This window comes from Cricetulus griseus, unplaced genomic scaffold (genome assembly GCF_003668045.3).
Source record: "Cricetulus griseus strain 17A/GY unplaced genomic scaffold, alternate assembly CriGri-PICRH-1.0 unplaced_scaffold_163, whole genome shotgun sequence".
Taxonomy (NCBI): Eukaryota; Metazoa; Chordata; class Mammalia; order Rodentia; family Cricetidae; genus Cricetulus; species Cricetulus griseus.
Window position 1 is genome coordinate 44,707 of NW_023276879.1, and position 9,685 is coordinate 54,391.

At 43.8% G+C, this 9,685-nt stretch overlaps 1 protein-coding gene across 1 annotated transcript; it reads right to left on the reverse strand.

Moving 5' to 3' along the window:
• Positions 1 to 710: 710 nt before the first annotated feature.
• Positions 711 to 7,629, reverse strand: LOC100774946 (mothers against decapentaplegic homolog 1). Its single transcript, XM_027433780.2, has 5 exons — positions 7,230 to 7,629; positions 4,886 to 5,143; positions 2,212 to 2,328; positions 908 to 1,129; positions 711 to 775 (listed from the first exon to the last, which is right to left on the reverse strand). The coding sequence occupies exons 1-5, from the start codon at positions 7,627 to 7,629 to the stop codon at positions 711 to 713; spliced, it is 1,062 nt and encodes a 353-aa protein (XP_027289581.2).
• Positions 7,630 to 9,685: the final 2,056 nt, after the last annotated feature.

Below are 9,685 nucleotides of genomic sequence, written 5' to 3' on the forward strand. Positions count from 1 at the left end.
GTGATAACCTTTGTGTTCAGAAACTAACAAAGCTGTACCAGGTGCAGCTCATCACAGATTTGGAAGCAGCTGGTTTGCCTCAGTGAGGATAGATATCTGGAGCAATGATCTGGACACTAGATGAGCTTATTACTCCTTTGTATCTTTGCCTTCTCAGCAGACAATGTAGAAACTACATTCATATTCAGAGGGTCTATAGAAAGGCTCCCATACAGACACATGCACAACAGTATATAAACACATGTCATGTCATTAAATTCTGATTTTACACTGACACTTCCAAGGAATGCCACACCCCTTCTTGATTGCCTGTTCCTTACTCCACAGGGCAAGCTAAGCTCTTAGCACTACCCACACATGTGCTCATTGACTTAATCATATAATAAATACATATAAATGTTATAGAACTGCTTTAATCTAACACTAGTAAATAGTTAAGTCCCCTATGAAAGATATGTGGGATGTTGAGATGGTTCAGTGGGTAGAGGTGCTTGCCACCAAGCCTGATGACTTGAGTTTGATTCCTAGTATCCACATGGCAGAAGGAGAGAACTGACTTCCACAAGCTGTCCTCTGACCAAGGTACTTACACACACATACACACATGCACACACAAACATTGAATAAATAAATGTAAGAATTGTTTTAAAAGATATTTCACTTCTAACAAAATGTAGAACAGCATAGTGCACCACAATAACCCAGCAATGTCAGCTGGCACCTATCAACAGCATGGGAGTGGGAAAACCACGAAGATCAATGATTGGAACAATTTCTAGATAATATGAATTAGAAAGACACTATAAACAGCAGCATCTGAACATTTGGCATTTGCCACAAGAATGATGGGGTCACTTCTAGAGGAAGAAAAGATGAACGTTTGCAGGAGGGGTAAACAGACACGCACCTTTTCCAATATGTCGCCTGGTGTTTTCTATTGTGGAGTTCCGGTTAATGTTGGAGAGCAGCCCAAGGCAGAAGCGGTTTTTATTGTTGGAGGGATCAGTGAAACCATCCACCAACACGCTTGTGGAGGAGGCCTGGAATGTATCACCCACGCGGTTGTTGAGCTCGTAGTACACAATAGAGCACCAGTGCTTTGGTTCCTCATAAACAACAGCTTGAACATCTGCAAGAAGGAAAGAAATTTGCTCACAGTTACACCTGGAGCACCCCAACCAGAAACCGCATTGTAAAACTGGCTGAGCATGGTGGAACGAAGACAGGGGGTAAAATCTTTTCCTTTAAATCTTTTGGTGATGAAGTTAGGGACAATCACAAAAAGAAGGAAACAAATACCATTACTTGTTTCAGATAAGGCCATAAAACAGATGTGGCATATGTGTGTCTTTTCTGACACCACAGCAACTGTGGGGAGACCAGCTGTATGGATTCTAGTGTGATCACCCATGGGAGTCTGCTTTGAACTACAGTAGATGGCCTTTTCCTTGAGGCCAACTTAAAGATATGTCTGACAACATGGATCTCAAGTTTTTAATTACTGAATACCTAAAAACACATGAGCATATAAATAACAGGCATATTTGTTATGTAAAACAGGACTCAATCATTTCCTCCCACTATCTCTGTAAGCACAGAGATCTTTAACAACCTCCTGTGTATATAGGTATGTGAAACAGCCATACAAACCCATATTTATAGGAAACAAATCATAGACAGATGCATTTTAAACAGTTATTTGATATATGTGCATATATGTATATAAATGTATATATGATACTATGTATCACTTACTCATTTATTGAAGGAGAAAGGAAATTAGCATGCTAAGGACACAGATATGCTTGTTTATTTTTCCATAACTAATAAATCTTGGCTGATTATTCAACACTGGTTAACATACAGCATCTTAGATTGTCTTCAGAGGTGACTGACCGTTTTGTTTTCAAACCACCAATAATGGAAAGTCACTTCACCTAACTATGTAACACAAAGGGGCAGAGCACTGCTTACAGCTGTTTCAGAGACCAGTGGGAATCTGAGACCTCCATATTCAATTCTGAGATCCCATATTGGACTGTGACAGAGTTTAAGTACAAAGATGGGCTCTAGAGAATTCTTTCCATTACTCTTAAAACAACAACAAACCTGTTTTCCATGTTTCTCAAACAGCTACCTTTTTAAGGTGTAAATGAGTAAAAGTAACATTAGGACAGGACATACAGACAACACTCTGACAACTCATTTTACCTCCTCTGTTGATCTCGGAGGGCAGTGCAGGTGCCATCATATTCGTGTCCATTGGCTGAGAGCTGTCCTGGGCTATGGGGTCTCCAGGAGACAGGTAAGCAGGTGGAGGTATGTCAGCTACAAAGTTTGAAAGAAAAAAAATTACATGTTTCAGGCACTCCTTTTACATATGGTGGGGAATGGAACTTGTGGGGGTCAGAGCATAACTTGGATGAGTTAGGTCTCTCCACCATGTGGGTCTCACGATAGCAACAGGTGCCTGTGCCCACTGATCAGCCATCACTTTTTTGGTGGTGGTAGGGGAGCAAGGTCTTCCAAGGCTTGGGGCTCTACAGCAATCCAGGCTGCTGGGCCAGTGAGCCCCTGGGCTCTAGAAGTCCTTGCCTCCTTGTGCTGAGATCACTAATCACTCAAACCAAATCAAGCTCCTACTGAAAGATTGGCCTATACACTGGCACATGAAGATGGAGGGGTCAAGGTCAACCTTGGCTACATCAGGCCCCGCCTTACCCCCTCTCCCACCACCACCTCTTAAAGACTAGATGCTGAAGACACTAGCCTTTAGGTATAGATTCTGAAAACAATCACGTCCACAAACTTTGCTTCCAGTGACATTTAAGTGAGAAGAAGAAAAGGTAAGTCAGTCCCTGGTGTCCCGTGCCTATCTAGGATCAGGTCACTTTAAATCCACCAAGAAGAGTCTATGGATATGCCCTTGTGCAGCAGACCCCAAGAACCCGGGGGTTTCGTTTTACTGGGGTAAGACTTCCTGACAGGACTTAGTAGGGGGAAGCTCTCCCAGGCCTGAGAGCAAACATATGGGCTGGAATTCACTCTCTGCTTGCTACAATCTACTAATTGAAACTTAGTTTCCCAGGACTTTAAGCAATCTGCTTTCTACCTTCACCCTAACCATTTAAGCAATGACTAAATTTAAAAATACCCAATAATATAACACTAGGCAATAAATCAGCTTATCTTAGCTGTCTTCCATTTCAGAATTTACATAGACCCTTCTGAGCAGTTTCCAGAAAATAATATGATTACTGAAACCAGACCACACACACACACACACACACACACACACACACACACACACACACACACACTGCAAACCTGGCATTTTCTTACTGTGAAACACAGGGCAATCCTTTCCTAACTTGAAAACCAAGCTCCTCATTGGCTTGTGAGCCCACCCAGCATGTACCGCAGAGACTTGAGAACAAAATTTTGCAGTAGTGATCCACGAATGCTTGGGCAAATACTTAGGGACAACTGTAGAACACAAATAACAAATTCAGTTTCTCCAGGGCTCCCTGGCGGCTCCTCCCTTCCCAGTCCCAGGCAGAATCTTAACCCAGCTGCTGAAGAGCAGAGAGCCAACAGGACTTGGAACCTTCACAGTCAGTCCCTCCTCTCACTCTAACCTCTTGCTGCAGCTGTGAAGTTAACTCTGCTTGCTTCAAGCCAGGAGCAAAGGCGGAGTGTCTTCTCAACAGAAACCAATGAACTTATACTATAGCAACCCTGGCAGCAGCAGGGGTCACAGGGGTCATTGTTGATGGTGGTCTAGCAGCCCCACCAGATCACAACCCTTCCTCTTTCCTCCCAAGAGCCTGTGCTAATCTCTGACAGTCAAGGACAAGAAGGAAGTCTAGTGATAGCCTTTGATTCTTTTACTGGGGCTCCTCTAGGTTTGTCCCTGTTCAAAAGCCCTATAAAACAGACATTTTCACCACTAGACCGTCCACCAGACTCAAAGGACTTGTCAGGAATGGATGGCTAGGAAACCACCAAATATTATTAGTTTGGTTATTAAAATAATTTATCCCCCATCGTCATCCCAAAGAGAAAAACATAAAACAAAATAAACAGGCTAAAACCTAAGTGCTTAAAAAGAAGAAAGAGAAAGCAATAAAGCATGGATCATGTTTTAATTTCTGAAGGTACAACATGGATGCTGAAGTAAAATTTAATGTAAAATACCTTAAGTGGCTCTATAAACATCCTGTCCCATCATTTTCCCACACAAAAATATCCATGCATTTCATGATGATCTTTAATTATCGTGTCCCTCTTGATGTCGACTGGCAAGAGCTCTGGCACTAATATTTGAGATGCTTGTTTACTAACCTGTAATCTGAAAAGTGTAACCCTCTAATTAGTCACTAATACACCAACCGTTATGACTAAAACAGGAAAATAACTGGTTTTTGTCTTTGCTAAGTTAAAAAGCAGATGTTCTCTATCACTTCTGGTGCATTTCCTTGCTGTTAAAAGCACATATTTCTTGGGATTACATCACTGGCTAAATGAATCTAATTAAATGGGGCGGGCGGATACCCCAGTAATTAGCTCTTCTGCGGCTACATTGGTAACAAGGGTTCTTCAATGTTGGAAAAGCTCGCCGATATTTTCCCCTTTCTTTTTATGGAGAAACGAGACTGGAACAATTGTGCCACTCAAAGAAGGATGCAGCAGTTTCAAAACTTAACAGGACTCAAACAAGCCATCCTCTTCTCCAGCTGTATGTACAACTCCCCTCCCTACATTGATATTCTACAAGGACTGGTTCATTAGGATGTGCTCAGGGTTCCACCCACCGTGCCCCCCCCGCAGGCCACACCCACTCACCTCCCCAAGGCAGGCAGCGTCCCCGAATGCCCCCTCCTACCTGGCATCTGGAAAGGGCTCCCTGGGTCTGAGCTGGTGTGGGAGTGAGGGTAGTTGGTGCTGCTGCTGCCTGGGGAGTTGGGGTACCTGCTGTTGGACGAGTGGGGAAACTGTTGGGTGCTGGGCTGCTGGAAGGAATCTGGAAACGTGGCGTTCGGTGGCATGTGAGGCTCATTCTGTCCCAAGTTACGGAACTGTGCCAGAAGGCTGTGCTGAGGGTTGTACTCACTGTACCTGGGAACCAGCACGGGAGGAAGCACTGGGGACAGAAAGAAAACATAGAGACAAATGAGAAAGGTTTAGTTTATATCCTCTCTTTCTTAAAACAGGCAGTGGACACAAAAGCCTTTGCAAATAATTCCCTTGTCTTTACTTTTACATGCTTATATATTCCACAAAAATACAAAAGGCCTTTGGAGACCCACATATTATTGGATGGTTGAGCTGGAAATTTGCAATCTACCCCTGGGGTCTGAAGTTCCTGTGAGAGAAAAGTCACCTGGCCATCCCAGGAGCAGGAGCAGGGAGGGAGGCCACCCAAATCTGAAACCATCCCTATTTGGATACCCTCAGAAATCATCAGCTAAGTGAACCAATCCATCAACAAAACCATCCTGAATGACAGACACTGTGACAACTCAATGCTTCAATACAGAACCACTTGTCAACTGATCTGCCTGTCCAGATGTAGAACCAAGCTCTAGGGCAAACTATATAAATTCAGAATGTAGTGGTTGATATCCACGGGAGACTGGTACCAGAGCTCCCTTGGAAGCCCTCATCTGCAGACGCTCAGTCCCTGGTGTAACACGGCACAGTATCTATGTGGGCCTGTATGTGTCTGTGTCACCCACACTTTAAATCAGATCTGAACCACCTGCGATGCCTAACACGATATAAATACTGTGAGACAGTCACTCAGCTGATTAGAGAATAAGAGGGCTTCTGTCCTTCGATAGCTGCTGCCACCGAGTCTAGGCATCCACAGGAGTCAGTCATGCAGGCTGCACTGCTCCAGGTGCCAGATAAAGAGGAGTAAGCAATCAGGAACATAGCACCTAGCCCAGTCACCTCTCAAGACCCTGAACTCCTTCCAGAACAATGGGCGGATTAACCCTGGGACTATGGGAGGGGCAGAGCTGTGGTGGTCATTAAGCTGGGGTCAGGCCAATGCAAGCCAACCTATAAGAGGACCTCCAGCACTGGTGACCCTGGGCAGCATCAGGTAGGTACAAACACCTCTGATCCCTATATGGTGGCCATCATACCTAGTCAGAGGCTTGATGAGAAGAAAAGAAAGCAGGCCCTCCCCACCAAGAGTTCCTGGGCTCTGAGCCCCAGAAAGAATGAAGTCCATTGACTTTTTCAACCACCAAAACTGAAACAGAAAGTATCAGAAAGGAAGTCTGCCTGCTCAGTAGAGACAGAGTTCTTTTTCTAACTATTTTCATCTGCAGATGCCTCTATGTATATCTGCAGAATCCATAGATTCGAGAGGCCGACTCCAGACTTTACCATAGCCCAACCACACAGGTAAAGACTGAGATATCTTAAAGTAACAGCATCAGTTCCTCACACAGCAGAACATAGCCCACAGGGAACACAACACAACACAAGCACACTTCAATACAGATAACAAAGAGTGCTGTCGTGAAACATGAAGTAGAACTGGTCACAGCTGCCCCACCGTGCCCTTCCTTTAGTGCACACGACAAGACCCTGTGCTTCTGTTGTCCGCTGACATACTGCACAGCTAAATTGCTAGAAAGACACACAGAACCAATGTGAACCATAGAAAGCAAAGTCAGACACACACCTCAATTTTCAGAACCTGATTCTAAACAAAGTCACTTAGAAGGAAGGAGGCCTTTAACATGTATGAAATACCCCAGGACTGCTAAAATTTGGATTGGAATGTACCCCCAAATATTCATGTGCTGATGGCTTGTTCCCCGAAGCCTAGTGGGAAGTCTCCTAGTCACTGGAGGGAACAGTAGGGCTCCAGTTCCTTCCTCTTGTGACATGAGCTCTGCTCTGTCACCATTCTACCCCAGGATGCTATAGTGCTACAGGGCAGAGAGCCCTGGAGGCAATGGTACCAAGGGCTGATACTTTCAAAATCACGAAGTAAAGTAAACCTTCCTCTTTATAAAGTGATTGTTACAGACACTCGTTACAGTGAGCGAAAGCTGAGTAGATAGAGTTCCTGTGCTCTTTTGCACACGCATAAATGAATACACACAAAACTTCCCCCAGATATTTTGGAATTACACCCCACAAGAGAAAGGTGGTATTGCTCTGGTCTCAACAGGCTTCATGGTGCACACACAGTCCACCCCACTCACCAGGGCTCTCCACGCGCTTATAGTGATAGGGGTTGATGCACACCTCCTTCTGCTTGGAACTGAAAGGAAACTCACAGCAATCCAAAGGCTTCAGTTCATGGCGGCTCTGGAGGTCTGGCCAGCGCCACACTCGGCAATAAATGACATGAGGCAATCCCTTCCGGTGGGACACCTGCAGCCTGCCATCCAGGGAGCAGGGAATGGTGACACAGTTACTTGGCTGTCCCGGGCAGCTCAGGGCCTTCTCCAACTCTTCCATGGCCCCTTTCTTTTTCTTCAATTTTTTCACCAACACATCCACAGCTTTCTCTGCCCATTTTTCTCCTTCGTCACCCTGTTTCCAACCTAGAAGTCTCTTCACACCTGGACTTGTGAAGGAAAACAAGCCGGTCACATTCATAGTGACTGGTCTAATTCTTCAGGCTCCTTACAGGGTGAAGTGGTGATGTCTCGAAAGGGGAGAGGCCAGAAGAGAGTTCAACTTATTTAAATCGGTTCTCTTTAGTTTCTCTGTAGTTCTGAAAAGTAGAGAACGGCTCTTCCTCCTATTCCAAGAAGGGACCCAAAGTTAGCACCTGCAAAAGAAAGGATAGGAAACTGTCTTTAAAATCACCTTTAGACACACCACGATTAACTGATAAGTGCCAGGTACTAAGCACTTTGATGTTCCCTGGCTAATACTGCTCAGCTTCACACTTGGGTGACTTTATTAGCGAGATGAAACCCCAGGCTAAGCTCGTGAGAATGTGTATTCTATGATGCCAGAAGCTGAAATGTGTTCTCCTAAAACACGCATTAAAGCTCCAGTGCCCATTGCAACCCACTGTACTTGGGCTTGGAGCAGCTAAGGAACTCACCAGGGTTAAATCAGATTATAAGGGTGGCAACAGGATTGGCGGTCTTACAAGAGGAAGAGAACAGACTGCTGAGAGCAGCACCATGCTCTGGACAAAGGTTAATTCAGGGTTTGGGGCACAGCTATCACTCAGGCAATTTGCATATTATCACCATAAGCCTATATGCAAGTGATAAAATTCAAAGGACACCAAGCAGAAAACTGCAAAAAAAAAGAAAAAAGAAACAACAACGATTCCAACCTACAATCCTGTGGGAGACTGACCTATAACTGACATATACAAGAGTAAAGTGTAAATGTGTGACCCACTTTATATGGAAACCAGCGTGTAAATGAGTAAAGTCATTTGGAATATACGGTATTTGTGGGAAAGGAGCTAGCTGAGTGCCTAGAGTGACTGCCTGTACAGGTTGAGTCCTGTACTCGGAGTCCACACTAAGAGCAAGGACTGGTGGTGAATGCTTTTACCCCAGCCCCAGGAGGGGACAGGTTGGTCTCTTGCTGGTAGGCCAGCCTTGACCAGCTGGCGAACTTTAGGCTTTGAAAATGAACAAACAAAATAACCAAGGTGGACAACTCTTGATGGCTGCAACATTTCCACACAACAAGTAACAAAAAACAATAATTAAGATCTCAGTATGGCTAAGAAGTCAACAATAATATTATTATTAGAAGTAAGCACATTTTAACCATGCGTCATGAAGTAATTACAGTAGAGATGAAATACCTTAACTGAATGATTATAAAAATATGACATCGAAAATATTAAGATATAGCTGGGCAGTGGTGGCACACACCTTTAATCTCAGGGAGAAGCAGGCAAATCTCTGAGTTCAAGGCCAGCCTGGTCTAAAGGGAAGTGTTAGGGTTACACAGAGAAACCTTGTCTCTAGAAACAAAAAATAAACAAATATAGTGAGTAAGATGTTACACGCAGTGATTATATGGATGTTTATAGCTAAAATGCATTTACTGGGAAAGAGGAAAAAAGACTGAAGAGGTGGACGGTGATTTAACCCCAAAGAAAATACAAGGAATTGAGAAATTATTTTTTAAGTACACTAGAGAAAACCTACAAAATCAAAACACTAATAAAATGCATAATCTCTTAGCAAGAATGATCAGTAAATCAGAAAAATCACAAATGACCAATAAGAGGAATAAATTGGGGATAATCTTCCTGATCCTCATTCTTAAAACAATAGTGACTTTGAATGCTCACTGTAGCGAATTGGTATAGTCTGCACTTCCGGCTTCCTTGCTGGAGGAAATAACCTGGCCACTCCATCTCACAGTTAGTGTATCTGGAGCACAGCATGGTGCCTGGTACAGATGGATTCTCAGTAAATGTTTGATGACAGGGCTCCAGAGAACTTAGGCTAAAATGAAAACATTGCACATTTGCTATGTTCCTCCCAGGGTAAAGGCTCAACTTCACTCAACAGAGAGCTACTTTTCCTTTAGAAACAGCTTTGCCCTCATTTACTAGTTATTTTTGAAGTTTTCAATTAAAGGAAAGAAAAGAGTAAACAAAGTTAGGCCATTATGAGAAGTCACAGGGGCTTAGCACGCACCTATTGATATGGTAATTCACTATTTA